Source organism: Camelus dromedarius, chromosome 2, assembly GCF_036321535.1.
Source record: "Camelus dromedarius isolate mCamDro1 chromosome 2, mCamDro1.pat, whole genome shotgun sequence".
Lineage (NCBI taxonomy): Eukaryota > Metazoa > Chordata > Mammalia > Artiodactyla > Camelidae > Camelus > Camelus dromedarius.
Genome location: NC_087437.1, coordinates 31,174,636 through 31,196,369, shown reverse-complemented (window position 1 = coordinate 31,196,369; position 21,734 = coordinate 31,174,636). Strand labels below are relative to the sequence as shown.

General features: G+C 42.2%; 1 protein-coding gene across 3 annotated transcripts in view; it reads right to left on the bottom strand.

Moving 5' to 3' along the window:
- The window catches only part of KCNAB1 (potassium voltage-gated channel subfamily A regulatory beta subunit 1), a 344,012-nt gene that overhangs the window by 205,043 nt on the left and 117,235 nt on the right, over positions 1-21,734 (bottom strand). Inside the window, exon 1 of one of the 3 annotated variants that reach the window (XM_010986459.3) lies at positions 14,671-16,024. The exons of the other annotated variants lie outside the window; for them this stretch is intronic. Within the exon in view, the coding sequence (XP_010984761.1) occupies positions 14,671-14,891 (221 nt within the window). The 5' untranslated portion in view covers positions 14,892-16,024. Of the gene's footprint in view, positions 1-14,670; positions 16,025-21,734 lie in introns of those variants that run through there. 3 annotated transcript variants of the gene reach the window in all.

The window sequence follows — 21,734 nt, the reverse complement described above, 5'->3', positions numbered from 1 at the left end:
GAAATGGTTATCATTTTTCAATTGACCAATATGAACCTGTGGATATTATGTATCAATGTAAATAATTTGCCTACAAGGTCTGGTTTGATAAACCACCTTGCTTTCATTGTATCCTTCTTCTCAAAGGATCAAGTGATAGATCAGGAATTACTATCTCACGCAGACTCACATCCTTTGCAGAAAACCAGCAAAAACAAAGACTCAAGCAGTCCCTGCACACACCTCCCCCCAGGACTTTGCACACAACTGCACGTTTCTCTTTTGGAGTGACACAGTGCCTGGCCAGTGGATGTTTCTCAGGGAATATGCATGCTTCCGGGCAAATGGCTACAAGCATCCTTCATTCTTGTCTTTACTCTGTCATTTCAGGTTTTTTTCCTGTTGTAATCCATGCCATTTGGAAACCATCTTACATTTGTTTCTGGCACACAGCCAGGTGTTAAGTAGATATGCCAGAAGCCATGGGGGACAGCAAGGAGGGGTCAAGCCCTTCAGCAGCCAAGGTCAAAAGCAGACAGGATTCCTAACTGGCAAAGGAATGAAGACTCACGATGAATGTGAAGAGAACAAGTCTGGTAGAGAGGACGTAGCCTGCACTGAAGCCACGAGAGCTACACTGTAATACAATCCCACAGAAGCCTTAGAAGCTGATGGAAACTGGCTCATGAATGCATCCAATTATCCATCCAACAAACTTTTATTGATCACCTACAACACACCACACTGTGCTACAACTGGGGCTGATTAAAATATGGATATTCTAAGGCAAAAAAAAAAAAAGTTTATAAAGAAAGCCCTACTGCAATGATGTCACCGTAGGCTCATACAGCTTCATTTCTTCTTGTCCTTTTGTTTTTGATGCCATTGACAATTCTAAGTGATAATAGTTGGTACTTTACTTTCATTATCTCATGCAGTCTTCCAAGCAACACCATAAAGGATTACCAGGCTCATCTTACAGATACTGGGGCACAGAGACATTAAGGAATTTGCTAGTAAGGACAAAGCTGGGAAAAGGCACTGTGCAGTACCTCCAGCTACTGCGAGTGCTCCTGCAGAGTTGTTCACTGCCACTAGGACATGTTTTGTGTTTGTACCTTAGACACACACACACATACACACCTTGCTGAACTAAATATGGGGGACAAATACTTGTCCAAAAAAATCACCTTCACAGTATCTGTTACCTCCTTCAGCTCTGTATAAATTTACCTTCTAAGACCTGAAGATGTCCTTATTCACCCCTCAAGAAAGACTTCCAGGAGCTTGAACTGCCAATAATAAACATCATGGCAGGTGACATTTCCATCAGCCTATGGATTCTGGATCAGCTCTGAGTGCCTCAGTATGTGTGGTCTGTGGCACTACCTTTCTGGGCAGAGTCACAATGAAGGGCACTGTGCACCCGGACCATCCCTCATGCCAACAAGGGAAACAGAGTCTTGCCCAGAAACATCACTTGTCAATGTTAGATTCCTTTCAGTCCTCCTGAGTCAGTATAAGAAAAAGTTGTTCAGAAGCTGTCTGAGCTTCGAGCTGAAACCAAAAGCCCGATATTTGGGATTGCACAGGATGTCATTAGCTCTGTCTTTGTGCTTCAGTTGCTGTAACTGAAAACGGGAATAATACTACTTGCTACCACCTCCCAGAGTTTTGCTCAAGGATAAAAATAATATTAATTAAGCTCTTTCAAGCCCTTGGTTTAAATGTTTACATGAGGCAATCAACATAAAGTAAGATTTTAGGGGGAGGGAACTAGCTCAGTGGTAGAGTGCATGCTTAGCACATGACATGAGGTCTTGGGTTCGATCCCCAGTACCTCCATTAAAAAAAAATTGTTTTTTAAAGATTTTAGTGGCAAAGAATGTTATTCAGACATTTTGATAATTAGTATGTGTCTTTTGTCCTGTCCCCAAGATATTCTCATATCAAAGTAGGTATACACCAAACTAATATTCTTAGGAAGAATAACAAGAAAAATTATAAGCTAACATTTTATGAATGTCTCAATTTCTAAAACAAATCATTATTAAAGGTTAAATACTTTGATCAATGGTATTGTCATGTGATAGTATTGCTTTCCTGCTAAGAAGTCAAATTGAAGTACACTTACTAAACGCACCACATTTGTTTCATTAGTGGCCATCAATGATCAGTAAGCAGAGTTTACTAGTGGAATAGACATATAGACTTCCACCTGTTTGCTTTACCTTCCTACTGTCAATATTAACCAATGTTGTCACTGCTGTATTTTCATGGAAATGTCTTCTCTGAGTCAGAATATAGATCCTGTTGGCAATAATTTGTAGGACAGCAAGAATCGGTCTCGCTCTCCCCCCTCTTGCACTCAGTGTACTGCTAGAGGGGCTTGGTGGTCAGTGGTGGCTAGAAAGACACTGCCATGTCAATATAAGATGATGCAGCTGAGGTGAAAATGCACATGGAGTTGTCCAGCCCTGTGAGGGGTTCTACAGCAGTACCTTTCCATTCCTGCTGTACAATTACTTCCTCCAGAGTTGCATTCTAACCCATGCTTTGCATCCCAGCTCCAACAGTTGAGGGTGGTAGCACAGTCTACAGTCAGCAAGGTCCCAAAGGGCTCGTTTCCTCATTTCCCTCTCACCAAGCATTGCATCCCTTGTAGCCTCCGGAAACAGTATTCGGCCACAAGTGGCCGAATTATAACCCCAGCTTGAGTTTTAATGCTTGACTCTCCTGACTTCTGAATGCCAAATGAATTTTTCTTTTTTCTTTTTTTGCATTTTAGACCTTTTTTTAAGTATGGTTGATTTACATTGTTGTTAGTTTCTGATGTACAGCACAGTAATTCAGTTATACATATTCTTTTTCGTATTCTTTTTTCATTATAGGTTATTACAAGATATTGAATATAGTTCCCTGTGCTATGCAATAGGACCTTGTTATGTATCTATTTTATATATAGTAATGTGTATCTGCTAATCCCAAACCCCCAATTTATCCCTCCTCCCCTTTCCCCTTTGGTATCCATAACTTTGCTTTCTATGCCTTTGAGTCTCTTTCTGTTTTGTAAATAAGATCAAATGAATATTTTCTAACTCACTTTGATCTGCAGCCCCTAATATTTCTCCCCAAATCTGAAACAATCTGGTACTTACTGCTTGCATGCCAAGAGAAGGTATGCAGATTTAAATGATTTGGCACCAAGACTGTAATTCTTCAAAGCCCAATATTCTAGGCAGTGATAGAGGAGCCATAGGTCTTTAGAAGGGAATGGAAAGAATTAAAAAACAACCAGTTTCCTCTATTAGTATGTGAGACCACGCTTTACTGAGGAAAACTGCATGAGCTTTAAAACATTTGAAAATTTGTGTTAGATTGCGTACAAGTTTTATGAATAAGAATAAAAGCATGTTTCTGATTAAAATAACTGACTAACCTAATGTGTTCAAGAGAATATTAGATAATATTTCATAAATTAAAATATTTAATAAAATATTTAATTAAATTAATGAATTTAATTCAGAAAAAGAATTTCCTATCCCTGCAAGAAAATTCTACTAGCCCCCTCCCAATACCACTATGACAACATTAATGAGGCAGGGACAGTATGAGTTATAGGGAAAGGTAAAGTTCTATCACATGATGTGAACAGAGCCTTGCAGATGCATCACATCAGGATGAAAGACGTGCTGCTACGGCTCCCAAACCCCAGGTGCTTGGAAGGAGTAAGAGTCCGTATCTCACTGATGACAGTCATGAAATTTGGAAGCAGATGTGTATTTTTTTGAGCCATGGGACTTTTGTTACAGCTTGGTCTTTATGATGATCCGTTGATTTATTTTTTTCTATTACTATCTACTTCCAAATCTTCTAATTTGTACTTAGGTCTTGGAATTTTAAAAAAAGGCAAAAAGGGATGTTTCTAGCAAGTGTTGCATTAAGGGGCCTAAGAAGCAGAGGAGATGTGGGCGACAGCTTCCATTAGCGTTATTGCCAAGGTCAAGATAAAACTATTTAGACTTTTTCACACTGAAGGTACATTCTGTAAATATGAATTCTTATTCTGATTCAAAACCTAGGCTGTAGCCTTATACAGAGAAAATCCCCGGTGCACTGAATTTGCAATGATCTCATTATTCCTTTTGCTCTCTTGCCTCATCTGAACAAACCTTAGGTGCTAGAGAAAGTAATGAGGATATGATGCTTGATACTTTGGGTTCCTTTAACTCTCCCCTCTCTAATATGCCGTATTTGCATGATGTGTGGTGGGCTATATAATGCCCCTAAAAGATGTTCACACCTAATTTCTGAAACTTGTGAATAATGTACCTTACCTGGTAAAGGGAATTTGCAGATGTGAGTAAGTCAAAGATTTTGAGATGGGGAGATTACCCTGGATTATCTGGCTGGAACCATTGTTATCTCAGCAGTCCTTATAAAAGGGAGGCAGGAGGATCAAAGTGAGAAAGCAGAGATGTAAGATCTCTCCAGAAGGTGGAGAGATGTGCTTTGAAGAAGGAGGGAGGAGCTGGGAAGAGCCAGGAGATGCCAGGGGCCTCTGGAAGCCGGAAAAGGTGAGGAAATTAATTTCTACCCTGAGGCCTCCAGAAAAACACAGCTCTGCTGACACCTTGATTTTCAATTTCTGGCTTCCAGAACTGCGACGGAATACATCTGTGTTGTTTTAAGGCATGAACTTTGGGGTGGTTCATTGAAGCAGTAACAGGAAACCACTACAGTGTAAAATGCCCAGCTCTGCTTCCTAAAGATACTGACTGTATCCCCTTCTAAACTACTTCCTGTTTTGAGACAGGACCACCGAAGGTCCTGAAGACGCCCTCAGGAAACATCTGGTGAAGTTTGGAGTCCTCAGACAATATACACTTGCTTCTCTACTTAAAGAATGACCCTGTGCTTTTAGGGACTAAGATATCCAAGCCTCCTGATTTCCAGAAGATTGCTTGTAGGAGAAATGGTATTTGAGTGAAAATTAAACCTTAAACTTCTTCTCTGGAAGTTGAAGAGAAGACATGATCGAATGAGAAGTTGGATGTTAGACCATGAGTTTCCCAGCTCTCACTTTCAGAGTCTCCTTAAAGTAGCTTGCTTCTTTTCTCTTATCAAAACTGAACAAGTATGTTTTCCATCAAGGTGAAAACCCTCTGGAATCAGAAGAAGACTTCTTCTGAGCATTTCCAGTCTTTTCAGTAAATGCAAAGACTCAATGATGCAGAAGTGCTTCTACCTTCAGAGGTAGAAGATGGGGAAGGAATGAGTCAAAGGGTCTATTTTCATCAAATGCCTCAGAGGAATTCTTTGCTGGTTCTTGAGTTGAGAGAGAAGAGCGTTCATTAAAGCCATGTTATTTACACCGCTGATTTTCATAACAAGCTTGCTGTTGTGGTCTCAGGCCAAAGATACTAACCACAAAAGCCCCGTAACATAAAAACTAAGTTTAAAGTAGAAATTAATTTCAAAGAAATGGAGAAGAGGGTGCTTTAATAGCATATGTTCTTCAGGGAGAAGCTCGCTTTTCTTACATAAGAGCTTTGTTAAGGCATATGGGCCTTCCGGTAGATACAAATTCATCGTGGGGAACAACGTGCTTGGAGTTTCCTGTGCTCGAGTCCCTTCGGGGGCACCGTCTTGGAAGATGTTGATTACCAACACAGAAAACGTTTTTTGTTAATAAAACTAGTCATGTATAGTTGCCTTTATATTTAAACCTGCTAGATGAAAAAAAAATCTCTATAAGAGTGTATCAAAAGGCAGATTAATCATATTACAAGTTGTTTGTTTTTCTGTCTGGACACTCAACTACTACCGAAACCTGTATGTCAGATTTGACCTTTTCATATTTCTTCAACCCAAGAGACTTCAATCATCACCATTAAAACCTTTAGAGCTGATGATCTCATTAAGAGTTGCTATGTTATCAGCAGAGTGACCCACCATTATTCAAATAAATAGGTCAGAACATTTAAAAATGTTTCAGAGCAGTTTTTTCAAAGATTGGCTCAAAAGGTTACAAATGATTTTTTTTCTCCTAAAAGAGAAAGCATAACCATGAAATTCAGACAAGGAGACAGAGCGTATTTCTGTTATTAGGCAATCTCGCAATTCTGTCCTGAAAAGTCTAGACCCTTACTTGGAATTGTATCCAGCTCTGGGTGACTTAAAGGTGATGCAGTCATTGTAGAGAGGGTTTAAGTGAGAGTCGTAATTACAGCTGGGAACCAGAGAATGAATCTAGGAGGAACCATCCTGGAAATTAGGAGGCTGAGTTGTAGTAATGGTTTTCAAGTACCAGAAGACTTCTGAGGCAGGAAGTTAGAGCTAGCTCATTTTCCTTCCAACAGGAGGCCGGCCAAGAAGCTTCCAGGGTGGCTTGCAAGGAGCTGAGTTGATTGCAAGAGGGAATTTTCTCCCGGTGAAGTGGTTTTTGACTCTTGGGTGGCTTAGCAGCCAGGCCAGGGGAGCACGTGCTGCGACCAGAATGGGAAGGAATCTCCCTCCCCAGGTGTGAACAGGAGGTTGGGGTCTCGGGCTCCCCACTGTGCGCCTCTCTTGCCCGACTGCTGGGCCTGTGCTTTCTTGCCTCTCAGTCTGCTGTCATCATTTTCCAGCCTGTCTTACTTTGGGTACAGACAATAGACAAGAATTCGAAAAAGCCTTCACTTTATTGCTTCCTCTGAGGATTTCAAAGATTAATGAGTGATTCTAATTCTTAGAAGGAAGAGCCACATTTATTTTCATGACTTCTGTGAAAGGAGATCACACAATATTTCTTCAGGGGCCTTTACAAGTAGTTGCTGCACAGTGCAAATTGGAAAAGCAGGACAGATTTCTCATGAGGGCTGGACCAGATGGCCTGTGCAAGTGCTCTCAGAGTCCTCCCTAGTTGTCGATTCCAAGAAAAAAAAAAAATCACTGCTGGGCTTCTGTTTTGGTTTCCAATCTGAGTAACTGCAAATCAACCTGCAATGAGGATTTTTAAAGGTATTTGGATTCTGACTCAGGAGCAAGTTCTCAAAGTAATCTCTAAAAGCAGAGAGGAGAGTGAAGTGTGTTCAGTGCTGGTGCCCCAATGAACATTTCACAACCAGGGTTGACGTGCAGCCCTGTCCAATCATCTGTGCCCATGTGTTTGTCGATCGCTTTCTGAGACACCAGTTCTTTAGAAACTGACACCAAGCACACTTTCATCTGGAAGTTAATTTATGTCCAGCTTCAGAACATGCATAATTGGAGAGATGCCGAGGGGGCACTTTGGGGTCCTCACGACTCCACAGGAGATGAAGAAAGCGGGCTGGCTCTCTTAGTGCACAGCAGGGCTCTGTTTCTTCTAGAGACAAAAGCTTGAATTGCAGACGGTGCATACGTAGAGAAGGGAATTGTCCCTTCTAGAAGCGTTTCATGCACTGTGCTTCTTTCCTGTGTTAAAAAATGGGGCATAACCCAGAAGCTGGAGTGTAGATGCTAAAGAAGCAAAAGGAACCCTGCTCTTGGAGTCAGGAGACCTGAGTTTGGTCTTGATCCTTTTATTAGTTCCTTGAGTAACTCCGACCAAGGAACTGGTCATTCCGTGTAAAATGATGTCACTGAACTAGATGGAATCTAAAGTTGCCTCAGTGCTGACATCCACTGCTAACTCATTTGTTTCTAGTGATTATGTAGGATTGAGATTCTCAATAGTGAAATGGAAATTTAAAGACTTTTGCCTTAAATCCTTCAGTCTCTACCACTCTATTTTTCTAATTCTGAAGAGTGGAAAGCTGGTCTTTGAAATATTTTTAAGCATACAAAGTAATTAATTTGCAACATCAAATCATTTTTTACTATGTCTGATGACTATCAGAATGGCTTTGAAATTCTTGTAAGGACAAGTATGAATCAATGCTTGTAAATTCAATTCTTCTCATGAAGTGGTATTCTCTCCTAGAAAAGTTTTGAAGAATATTCAGAGAAACCAAGAGTCCTATATTTAATCAGATTCACTGGACCCAAGTCTCATCTGTTCATGATTAGTATACTAATGAAAAACTATGAATTGATAAAGTAAATTTGGAAAATCAAAGTGAGATTTATGAATGTGATTTTCCTTTTTAATGTGATGGGACTTTTTTCTCCTTCTCTCAGAACATTTCTCAAATTACCACAAATGCAAATGTTTACAGAAAATTTTAAAAAAGGAATTGCTATAAAATGAGCGCACTTCTAAAGAGGGTCACTGAATGGATTTCAAATTAAGAGCTTCATCTGCAGCAACCCAACTGAAGACCTCAGCAAGAAGACGAGCTGCTTCTGCAAACACTTTGGATAGATAGAGTCCTTCACTTGTATGTATGTACACACATGTACACATACAAACACACACACACACACACACTTCCAGAGCCATGGAACTGGTCTGACGTTTGCCTAACAACTTCTGGGAGGCGCCCTCCCCTCCTACCATTTTTCTCACCATCCCATGGATGCCAGACTTCTGGCTGGTGCCTTGCAGAGGTGGAATAAACTCTATGAGATTGAGTCAGCAACTAATTTTCAGGAAGGTTTCTCCACCTCCCTGTTCTCACCATTTTGCTTTGAGGAAGAGAGGAAAGCCCACACCCAGGGGTGGAAGTGAAAATCACAACGGCATTCTTCACCACAAAAAAATGGCATCTTAAATAACCAAGCTGCTCTCTTCTCTGGACTAAAATCAAATATTTCTATTTGAAACACAGCAAAAGAGCTGGCACTTCTCCCCTTCCTTCTCTTCAGCCCACCTATTTCCTCCCACTTTTCCCCATACGGAGGCTCGCGAGCGCACACACACACGCACACACTCAGTGCCTTTTACGTAATCGGCTGACAAGATTGATCTTTCACTTCAATTGCTTTGATTCAAAATCTGCCCACTACTCGTGGGAGGTAAAGAACCGTGGATGAGACGTGTGCTTTAACAAAGAGGCTGTGGAAAGAAGGACCTGGGAAAGGCATCTGGTCTGAGTCTTTTCTATGTAGTCTTGACTCTCAGTAGGAAGATAAAGAGTGCTATGGAATTCCACACAAATTCTCTTGTTTCAAACTTACAACTCAGGGATTTTTTTTTTTTTGAACTGCCAGATTAATTCCTTCTTAACAGGACTTTGTAACCAGACACCTTGTTCAAAAATCTGAAATGGTTCCTCCATTGCTAATAATCACCTTATTCTACATGGGTAACCCTGACATCCAAGGTACCACATCTGACTCCTCTGCCTCTACAAGATGTTCTCCCTCGCCCCTTCCCTGCCTGAACCCTCTGCCCTGTTTCATTGTTAGCACTCCATGCACAGCCTTGGGGACCAGCTGCCCCCCTCCTGCAGCAGCCTGCTCTCCTCCTCCTCCCTGCTCACATCTTGGTCCTTCTCCTTTCTCAGTATTGAACTTCACTGATCTTTCTCATGAAACCTCTCCCTGAGTCTGATGGCCCCTGGTGAATGATGGTGCCTCAAACTAGAGTCACAGGTGTTCCTTGTATCACTTAACACACACAGCCTTTCTGTGTAGATATCTAATCACACTCAACTGTAAACACTCAAGAGAGGACACTCGCTTTGTATCCCCAGCATTTAATATAGTGTTCCACATGTGTAGTCATTCATTTTCCAAGCGTGTATTGAGTAGCTGTTGTGTGCCAGGTGCCAGGTTAGACTTTGGGGTCGCTGAGATGAGCAAAATTCAAACCTCAAGCTGCTCACAGATTAATGGGGTAGATACAGATGCAAATGGGTAATAGCAATGCTATGCAATCAATAATTTTCATAACAGAGGTAAGAACCAGATGCAGTGGGGATGCTAAAGAACAAGTATGCTATATGGGGTAGAGCCAGGGAAGATTTCACAGGGAAGGTGATGCTAGAGTTGGGTCTTGGAGGATGCACAGGAGCTTGCCTGGCTAATCAAGTGAGGTAGGAGAATTCCAGGGTAGAAGGACCAGCATGGAAAATGATACAGAGGCATAAGAACCCAAGAAGTTCCAGAGTCCTCTCTCAAGTAGGTATTTCTGATAAAGCACGTGGTCAGAGATAAAGTGAGAACAAAGAGTGGTGACTGGAAAACATGATGGAAGCCAGACCATGAAGGACCTCAGGTGCCATGTTAGATAGTTTGGATTTTATCCCCTGAGCTACTGAATGGCACTGAAGGAATCTGGGAATGACGTTGTCATTTGAAGTTATCTAATGATGACAACAACCTGACTGTCCTTCAGTGAATGAATGGTTAAAAATACTGTGAGACATCTATATGATGAACAACTACTCAGCAAGAAGAAGGAATGAGCTATTGATACACACAACAATTTGGGTGAGTCTCAAGAGAGTTATGCTGAATGGAAAAAAGCCAATCCCAAAATACTATAAACTGAATGATCCCATTTATATAATGCTCTGAAACAACAAAACTATAGAGATGGATCACAGATTAGTGGTGGCCATGGCTTAGGGAAGAGTATGTGGATATGGCTGTAAAGAGGTAGTACGAGGGAGCCTTGTGGTGTTGAAGCAAGTCTAATTCTTCATTGTCATTGTGGTTACACAAACGTCTACATGTGGTAAAGTTGCACAGACATAGGAACATGCACACACATGAATACATGCATAACTGGTAAAATCTGAATAAATTCTGTGGATTGTACCAATGTCGTTGCTAGTTTTGATGTTGTGCTATAGTTATGCAAGATGTTACCACTGGAGAAAACATGATTAAGGGTACACAGAAATTCCCTGTACTTTTCGTGTGTGTTAGTGTGTGTGAACTCCTGTGATCTATAATTATTTCAATAAAAAATTTGAATGATGACAAAAATGGTGAAGTGGATTAACTCCAAAAACTGGAAAAACAGGAATTTTTTTTAAGTGGAATTTAAAGATTACTGCTCAGATATTCCTTCTTGTAAAGAACTCTCTTAAGAATTTCAAAGCATGTTTTATGTAACTATACAACACAAGGTTATATTGCTATAAATGTTTATGTTACAGATAAAATTTTTCTTGATGAAATTGGGTTTATTGGTATTCAACTTGTTCTAGAACTAAAGTAACAATTTTAGAATGATGGGTAGCTTATCAGTACAAACGTGCTCCGTTCTGAATGACAAAATCTCTAAGATCACGCCTAACACTAGTAGCTGGATCATTCTAAAAAGTTATGAAAAAGAAAAGAAAAGAAAAAAACACCCAACCAATCAAACAAGCAAAAACAACCAAACAAATCTGGCTTAACTTCTGTTCTGATTGATTTAGCTTTCCTAGGATGAAGGTTCACATACAGCTATCGTGTATGGCTACAAGCGTATATCAAACTCTAATACAGTGTGATGAACTCTAAAAACACGTGCACAACTAAAATGAAGGCCCTCTCATGTGTTAACAAGGCACAAGGATTAAAAATATAAGAAACGCAACAGTCTTGTATTATTTACGTACAAGACAGTCCTCAAGATAAATGTTAGGTGGAATCTTGTTCTCTTGTGCTGACAGTGACATCTGAATGGCAGATTGTTCTAATGGATTTTTTCTCATCCTCAGCCTTGAAACAATAGTTAATTTTATCCAAGATTCTTTCACAATGCTGCTGGGAAGGTAACAGGGGCTCTGAGTATTTTATTCTTGCAGAATTCAGATGCTTCATACAAGTGTCTATTAATTCTTTCTAAAACCCCAGGTTCATGGGTTCCTGATTAATGGGTGGTAATTATAGGCTATGATATGAGTTGGGCTTTAAAAATCATAAGGTTTTAGTTGAGTAGAAAGCTTCCTACTCATTTGTCAGGGTTATAAGTAGGTCCTCAATGGCCAGGTTGCACCCTACAGCAAGGTTAGAACCTGAAAGAAGTCCCTGGGATGGCAAATAGGTGGATAGGTGGCAGAGATGGGCACACTGACTCATGCCACAAGATGCAATCATAACCCTGGAACTGAAGCAGAGATGGTAACCTCAAAATGGATAAATGGGTCGGCAAGGGCATGACTAGCCCCCCCCCCCAAATACGGGCTTCATAGAAATGTCTCACAATAGATAATTATTGTGTATTTGACTGTTTTCTTATTCACAGTCTGTTTTCCCAAGAATGCAAGGCCCAGACCTCGTCTGGTTTCTGTACATTTGTGTACCCAGTTCTAATAGGTTCCTGATACAGAATAGATGCTCAGTCAATATTTGACTAAATGAATACCTCTGCACTCTGTAACACTGCTTTTTGACAATTTTTGAGTGGTCAACACTTTTATACTCTGATCAAAGCTATGAACCCTCTCCTTAGAAATACACACAAAAAGACAATATTTTTGAATTTCTGAAGGGCTCATGGTTCCCAGATTAAGCAATGCCTATGGAAATCATTTTCAAGAATGAGAGTATTATTATAAACACAATTAGCCACCAATTTTCCATTCCAGTTCCTTCAAGCATTCTCCTTATTGTTTACCCAAGCCAATTACCTCCCCAACTTGATGGCATTATTTTTTATTTTTTGCTACTTATCATTAATAAATAGTCCTTACATGCACATTTTGTTTTAGTGACATCAATGACAAAGAAAAAAATAACTCAGCTAATAAAAATATTTCTGTCATTTTTTATAAAGTATATTAGTCTCTCTCCCTCCCACTTCTGTCTTTCTTTCTCCATCCCTAGGTAAGTCTTAGGGTACATTTGGCATAATCTCATCATCTCTTTCCTAAAGATCACTCTGAGTAGAATTTGAAAGAGAGAGGGGTTGAGTCACATATATACACAAAGCCACCTGCCTGTCATAGATGGAATGATTCAGAATAAGAGGGGGCGTGGAAACAAGGTAACTTGTCCAGTCACTATCAACAACAAATAACTCCAAATATACTGAAGACCAAAGATGGCTAGCTTCTTGACACAAAAGAGCTGTCCTTAGTTGCCAGGAATGAAAGGTGCCCGAGTGAATCTTACACACTGACCTTTTGATAAAGAGAGACAATTATCATCCAATCTGAGCCGAGCTGTCAATATTAGCAGAAAAACCTTAATGGAAATCTCTTGGCTTCATAAGACCAAACTCTTCTAATACAATGATCCATGAACAACTAGGAAACTCTGGCACAAAAGATGAAAGGTGTTACTTTTTATTTCTTCTGGTTTACAAGAAGAAAGTTCAAGGTGCTGCTGGAGGCCACAATTCAAATCACCTCTGTGATATGCCTTAACCCTAAATGTCCCGTTCCCAGGGGCCCTGTCCAGGAAGGCAGCCTCCATCTTGGCAGCGGAACCGCATGCAGAGCAGCGCCAGGCTGACGGGGCAGGGGCTGGGTGTGTACCACAAAGTAGTGATAGAAAAAGCCAATGCACTCCAGACTGCGGTCCTAGTTACTGACCTGTCGTGGGGCCCCACTCTCCACCACGGAAATTTTGGGAAGAGCAAAGGGTCCTCGCATTGGTGACACTTCAGGGAGTTGCCTAGGGTCCAGCTGCTTGCATTGTACTGCAGTTGGGGCAAAGAGCTTTAGCTCTGATTTTTAGTAGGGCCTCCCCTGAGCCCCATTCATGGCTTCCTTTCTTAATGGCTCAAAAATACAGCAAAACAGTGCTTGGTGTTTTTCAATGAGACATTTTCCTGTTAATTCTGCCAAGAAAGTTTTGCAAGGACAACTTTCAGAGAAAATTGGTTTGAATGCTTATTTCAGAAACTTCTCATGGGAAATATAGTCTTAGGTGTGCATGATTTTCAATGCATTAAGTTCTTTCTATCCTAAAACATTGTTCCTGACAGAGATGAGGGGTAGTTACATGTAAATAATAGACAAAGTCAGATCTGCAAACTAGAGTCACCAAAGCCTTTGGAAGATGCATTGTTAGCTCCTCTCTGCATATGCAAACATCTTCAGAGACTAGAAGCATGGTAGCTTTAGAGAAATCAAGTCAGGAAGACTCAGCACGAAGCAGATACAATGAGGAGGCAGGAAGTCACATAATTGAATAATGAAATTTCTACTTGTCAAATTTAAGTCGTTCCCTGTTAAAGAGAGCATCGACTATTACCAGGAAGGTTTCCCACTCTGGAAGGCATCACAGAGGAAGAGGGAGCTTAAACATTTCTAAAGAAATCAGCAATATTACAACAATTGACTTTTCCTCCATATTTCACAACAAGGTTTGCATTTTATTTCAAGCCGTAATTTAGATTTAAATATGTCAGGGTTCAGACTAACTTACCAGGACAGGAGTTCTTCCCTGGAACAAAACTTCCTTAAAAGCTTACTTAGCATTTGTCACCTTGGCCTTTCAAAAGATAAATAAGAATATGGTACTAGATGGGAAACTGTTTTTAATAGTATAATCACAGAAACTACAGTCTATAATAAAATAGGACAAGCATATTTGCTCCTGAAAAGCGGTCCTGATCTCAATACCAGTTTCCAGCAGCTGTGTTATTCTCTGCGGACTGGAATTCCTATAGCTCCTAAGGTGTTCATAACACTTCAGAATATACAAAATGGGCCACAGTTTTTAAATCCTATACACAACACAACACAGCCACCTTGGGTTTTCCACTTTCCTAAGAAGCTATTTGAGAGACGCCTGAGAATTCTAAATTAAGCAGCCCACCAATGAGTAAGTCACTTTTCAAAACCGCTGCACCTGTACGGAACTGGGAAGCCCCGGGCAGAGGGAATCTGACATCCATACCTATATTTCATGCCAGTCTGCTTTGCGGTGGACTCTTTGAGAGAGATGTGGTGCTGAGGGGTGAAGGTCCCCAGGCTGCGCGCGATGATAGCAACCGTGCGGAATTTGGCCCGGGCCGCGCTCACCACATTGGGGGCGGCGGAGCTCTGCTTGCTCAGAAGTCGGTCCTCACCGTTCCGACTCTTCAAATTGTGCTCTGTGCAGGCTATGGAGACTTGCATTGCTTCCCCGGGCAGCACACAGAACCCCAGAACACAGGCAGTCACGAGAGGTCGAGCAGCTGGGGGGTTTCTGCTCGTCTTTTAACCCCTCCTTGCTCTCCTTCCCTGGGGATGCCGGCAGAGGAGTCCTGGCCGCCGACTTCAGAACCGGGAAAGTGGCAGGAGCGGCTGCGGTGCAGGACAAAGTCCCAGGCACCGAGAGAAGTAAACAGCCAGCCCTGAAGTTGTCACAGCAGCTGGAGCGCAGATCAGGCTCGCAAATCTTCCCCGGCAGTAATCTCGGTTGATTAAACAGTCAAATCCATGCAGTCGGGAGGCTTGGGCAGACGCCTGGAGCTGAGCATTCGTGCTGACTGCACGCAGCCCAGCCAGGAGCCCGTCCGCCTTGTCTGAATGCGGGCTCGCCTCTGGGCGATGGCTCAAATCCACGCAGGCATACCGCAAGATGCGCCGCCAGCACCCTCTGGACCACAGGCAGGATGCTCTGCTGGCGCGCGGAGCATCCCAAGCAGCAGCTAACTGCAAGCCGCTCCCCAGGGACCTGCGGTCGCCATCCACTCCAGCGGTCGGCTCCCTCCCTGCCCCACTCCGGGAGGTCGTGGGGGCTCCTCAAGACCCCTCCCCACTCATTTTGAGGCGAAAGCCTGGAGGGCTGAGTCTGTAGCGAGACGGGTTTGCAGCTGCACGGAGGAGCAGGAAGGTCCCTTTAAAGAGCTTCTTGCCTTTGTGTGCGAGGACGGGAAGGCGAGAACCGCTCTCATCAGACTCTTCCTGTAGCAGAAGCTGGAGGGCTGCTCACAAAGAGGGGCTCTGCCCAGACTCAGACCAAATCCTGCGCAGCACAACAGTTGGAACTGGGGGAAGGCTGGATGGGGGGTGCTTCTGTCACGGAACATGCCAGTGAATTAACACGTGAATACGCTGTGACTGCTTTGCTAAAACCCAGCTTGAAATCCCTGCCATTAGTCTTACCAGGGTTTATTTCCCCTTTGCACATTATTTCTTAAGCTGATGAGTTTGAAGTTTACTGAAAAGACATAGCGCAGACTTTTTAGAGTCAAGTCACCTAACTTGGTGCAAAATCTTTTCTGTTTCCCTAAGAAGGGTGAGGGATGGGAAAGGAAGCAGCAATTGGGTACCACCCAGAAGGGGGGGTGCACTAGGTAAGCAGCAGGTCCAAGTCACCACCCAGGAAGGTCCAAGCCAGGTGGCTGGAACTATGTACACTGCCCACTGGTCATTGATGGCCAGCTGGTGAGGACAAGCATTATCCTCAGGTTGATGGGTGAGAACAGCAAGCACCTCCACCTGCCATCTCTGAATGTTCCTGTGAGGCAGGAACATTGCGTAGTTCAGTGTCAGGTGCAAAGCAACTCCTCAATAAATGTGATTGAACCAAACTAAGCAAATTGGCTGATAACAATTTCTCTCTCTGCTTGAAATGCAAGGAAGCCAGACCTTTTTGGTTTTTTAAATAGACAGATTTACAATAAAAGTGTGGCTTCTGCAAAATCAGTTCTCTAAATGTGTAGTTCTCAACAGAAACTGCTGTCAAGCAAAAAGGAACAGTATTTAAATCAACAATATTTGTGAGCGCCATCTCTGTACTAGGCATGAGAGAGAAATATGGAGGAAAAAATGAAGCATTGTCCTTCTCAAGGAACTGGGAACCTGGATGGGAAGGCTAAAACATTGTCTTAAAGTGTCTAATTAACAATGTCAGCAGCACATCAGTGTTTGAATGAGTGGTACAGACACCAGGTACACTGAAGTTAAGCAAGGGAGTGATTACAGGAGGCTGGAGAAAGTTCTTCACTTTGATTCATTCCCTATATGTCTGCTGAGTCCCTATGAGGTATCTGACTGCTTGTTGCTGGGATACAAAGGTGGTTTAGACAGAGGCTGGACCTCAAGCAGCTCATGGACACTCAGGGAGCTCTCATAGACTGTGGGGCTTCGCCTGGGACATGAATTTGATTAGCCAGAGAGGGAAATGTGTATCTTCCCAGAGGCTGGCTGGGGTGAGGAGAACACACACTCCGGCTCTGTCAGTGTGATAGGAAGAAAAAAAATAACAGTTCTGGCCACTTCTTCCCAAGTTAAGTTGTAGGAATTAAATTTTCAAGTAGAACATGTGACTGTTTTGAATTCCATTCCAGACATGAATCGTAACACTTTATAACCTACAGATAAGGTTTAAATTACATTGTGGAACCTCATCCTCTACCCTCCATGCCCTCCCCACATATACTACCTGATGTTCAGTGGTTGGGAAGTAACTTGAAGAGGGGGTAAGGGTAGTGGAAAGGGACGAATGAACCTAGGATGCCTTCTTTCTACCCTCAGCTCCAAGGAAGTAGTTCCTGAAGCCGATCTCTGTTCCCAGAGATAAATAACCAGTGGGCAGAGAGGAAGCAGATCATTAGAATTTTATTTTTTTTCACACTAAGCTAGCTCAATGGGGATGATCCATGTGAATCAGGAAACAAGTCAAATGAGAAGAGGAAGAAGTGGGAGGAATCGGAAGGAATAGCTCAGAAGACAGGGAAGATAAACAGCCTGGGAGGCAAGAAGGAGCACAGTGATCAAAATCGGGCCAGAGGGGTCAGGAGCCAGCAGCCTGGGCACTGGCTGAGGGGCGGAAGGTGGGGGAAGGCAGCTAATGGCTGAGGCCAGCTCTACAGGGAGGGGAGAGAGTGTTGAAGACACTGTTAGCTGAGAGGCTTCCAGGTTTGCCAAGAACTAGCAAAGCAACACCCGAAAGCATAACCAAAACCAGAACCAGCACTTGGTCATCAGAATAAAACATACAAGGCAGAGCGCTTCTGAGTCGCCTGTCTCCCCCACAGGACCAAGCAAAGCACTATGCAGAGCAAGCCCTCCTCACCCTATAAATAATTGAGAGAAGACAGTAAGGAAGCTTAGGGAGGAAGGGAGGAAGGAGGGGCTATGGGAAGATGCCAAAATCTTGGATAAACTTGAGTCCTTTCAAAAAAAATAATAAAGAGAAAGAAAATCCCGCAGGTTCCAGTTTCCCACAGCCTGCTCACTTCCAAATAACTGCGCAAATAACTGCCCCCACGTCTGCACCTCTTGTGTGTAGACAAGTGTCCACCTTTAGTACCTGCCTCAAAGACAGTCAAAGAGCTGAGGCCAGAGGAACACCCACAGCACAAGCCTCTCTTTCTGGCTGCCTGCAGGGCGCCTTCCCAGACCTGATGCCACACGGATCCTGCCAGTAAGCCGGGGGCTTGGGGACTTACCCACCCCGGTGAGCTCACCTTCACCGCGTTCAGGGGGCAGAAGGTCGCAGGGGCTCAGAAATTAGATATCGGTTGGCTGTGAGAATGCTCCTTCCTCCTAAATTGGTGCTAATGGGCCACATGCTTATTAAGCTGGGGGAAATTAGATTTCAAATATGTAATTTTGGAGGACTTGTGTGACCTTCCATTGTCACACCATAGGATTTGGAGGAGTTATCACTATTATTATGTCAGGTTCAAATAAGCCCCACAAATGATGATAAAAACTGTAGACGTTAGATGTACTACAGATGTAGATATGATGTAGCTGCTGCTATGGGCTGAATTGGGTCCCCCCCCCTCAAATTCATATTTTAAAGTCCAAACCCCCAGTACCTCAGAATGTGACTTTATTGAAGATAGGGTCTTTACAGAGGTAATGGAGGTAAAACGAGGTGGGCCCTAATCCCATATGACTGGTATTCTTATAAGATAAGGAGGTTAAAGACACACGCAGAAGGAAGATCCTATGAAGACACTGAGAGAAAGAAGCCACCCCAGGAGCAATCCAAGCAGAGAGGCCTCAGAAGAAATCAACCCGACTGACGCCTTGATCTTGAACTTCTAACCTCCAGAAATGTGAAAAAAATAAATTTCTCTTGTTTCAGCCACCCAATCTGTGGTGTTTTGTTATGACAGCCCTAACAAACTAATACAGCTATAAACATTGATGGTTATTATTTTAATTCATAAGGATTAAATTACTGGTCAAGAGAAACTACTGAAATTCTCTAAAAAATCCTCCTAAAAGTATTATTAGACCATGATAGATATCATTACCAGGCCATGCTACACATCCTAAGCACATATTACAACTCCAAAGAAGAGTTCCAAATACAACCATTTATTCCTCTCCACAAGGTCATGAAGCCTCTCCATGGCGACTCTTGATACAAGAGATGGTGGTTTTCAAGGCACTTCTAAAACCTGTTCTTAATGACCTTCTTATTCTACCAGCTTTCCCTTTTAAGAGCTTCTTTATCCTGGGCATCCAGGATTAAGTGTCGTGAGGTGATGGAGAGAGGCCGGCACCCGCAGGCCTAGGCCCGGGCCTCAAACCCAGCTTGGTCACTTTGCCTGTGCCCTCGGGTGTCACTATCGCTCTCTACGCCCCTGCCCTTTCACCTGAAGTATGAGAGGGGGACGTATTTATTTCCAGGATCCTCTCTTGTCCTGTAAGGTTCCAGGAGGTGCTTTTTCAGAAAGATGTGGAGGTTACAAGATTACACAGAGTTAAATTATCACTTATTCTGCATTTGCTCCTGGATTTCAGCTGATCTCTATTCATTACTGGGTATTTGGAATTCCATAGCATTTATCAAAGGGTCATTGGGTCATGATGACAGAGCTGGTTAGGAAGAGACCACAGGTGCTTAACTTGCATCCTACCTTCTCATGCTTGTCATAGTCTTCGTGGTAATGTGGGAGCACTCAAGACTGTGGGGTCAGTTGGAGCCGGGTGTGAATCCCAGCTCTGCTCTGGGTCCTCCTTGCCGTGTGCCACTGCATGGGATGCTGAACCATCCTGTGCCCCTATCCTCAAAGAAAAGCAGGCTGCCAAAACACGCCTCTCCGGATGACTGCGGGAATGGCATGAAATGGTGCTTGGCCCACGGTAGGCACTTGGTAACTGCTAAGTATCCATCTCGACTGATTAAAGGCAGGGCTGTCGGGAAGTCATGAATCTCCTCCCAAACAAGCTCACCCAGAGACCTCAGCAATTACTAACATCAGTGACACGCAGCACATCTTATATCCCAGGAACCCTTAAAAACACTTTACATATAGTAACTCACTTAATTCTCACATAATCCCAAGGGGAGGTGCTCTGTTATCAACTCTATTCTACAGGTGACCAAACATGAGACACAGAGAAGTTAAGTAACTTGCCCAAGGTGACACAGGCAGGAAAATGAGACCTAGGATTTCCCTCGGGTAGCCTGCCTCCAGAGACTTGGTTCTGAACCCCTGTGAGTACTGCCCCTCACTGAGACCACTTCCTGTGAGAAGGGCCATAAATCGTGCCATCTTATGTATATAATTTGAAGGAAATCCTGGTCTTATAAGGAGTGAGGGAAAGAAATTCCATATTGAAAGTCTAAACATTTCAGAACAATTAAATCAGCTGTGCTTGGTAGTTTTTTGAGTATACCTTCTTATCAACCTTTTCAAATACTTCATAATACTTAATTACTATTGCTCAAGAAAAAAAATTTTTCCCAATTAACACGGCAAATTTCTGATTGATTCGATTTCTTACAAATAAAGTCAGACTCAAATGCTTTGTGCTGAGTCTGCTTAGAACTTGTAGTTTATACTCCACTGGAAATCACAGCCAGTAGGAGCCAGGAAACATTCAATTAGTCAGCCAGGCAAAACTGGATTCATTCAAAACAGAAAAGAATCTGCTAATATCTGAAGAATTTTAAACATGCAAATGTACAGATGGCAAACCACTTTGTATCTATCATTTGTGATTAAAAGAAAAATTGTTAGGACAAGAGTTTGCTACGTACATTTGGGTTTGGAGAACAATTTATTACATTCTGACAATTGAACCAGCCATGAACACGAGCATGGGCCCACATTTGCATAGGTACAGGTTTTGGAATAACAGAGAAAGTAAAACGGAGAGGCCAAACTGAAAACACTCAAGGCTCTGCTGAATAGAAGAAACTTCCAGATGTCTACCCTTCTCCTTCCCTGGAAGAAAAGTTTCAACAGAGAACCCCCTACCAGGAACCCAGAGGACAAGCTCAATATAAATTTTCTCATACCACCAGCCACAAGTCCAAAACCAAATATAATTAAAGGATAGTTAAGCTTTTCAGTCAACACTTGAACTATACCCACAGCCACTGATAAATACTTCCTTAATTTGAAACTTCTGACACATCAGATGTATCAGCAAGACCTCCAGTATTTACCCATCACTTTATACACTCAAGGCCAGCGCCACAGTGCTACAGGGAGCAGATGTGAAAGATAAGAAATTCACAATTCAGATTATTTTGTTCAGGCCTCTTCATGGTAAGCAATTTCTCATAAGCTTGTCTGGAATCTGGATATAGATCTGTGAGGAAACAGGGACATGAGGTCTATTTATTTATTTTTTTTAACAAATGTCATGAGTTCTTCCTAAATTATTAGCCACTAGTGTAATTTCTACCATTGCGTTATAATATTACAAGCTGGTCAGAAATATTTGCCATGTCTTTGGATAAAAGAGTTTCCATAAAGAGCTTAAGTCACAGAGAATTTATTTTCAAAGATAATTAGAATTATTATATTTCATCTAATTTAAGACACCATTAAGACACATTTTGTACACCACTAAAATAAAAACTGTGGCCAACTAATTATGACACAATGCTTTTTTTATCCTTCAAACTTTTTTTTTAACATTTTTCATTGAGTTATAATCATTTTATAATATTGTGTCAAATTTCAATGAAGAGCATAATTTTTCAGTTATACATGAACATATATATATTCATTGCCACATTTTTTTCTCTGTGAGCTACTATAAGATCTTGTATAT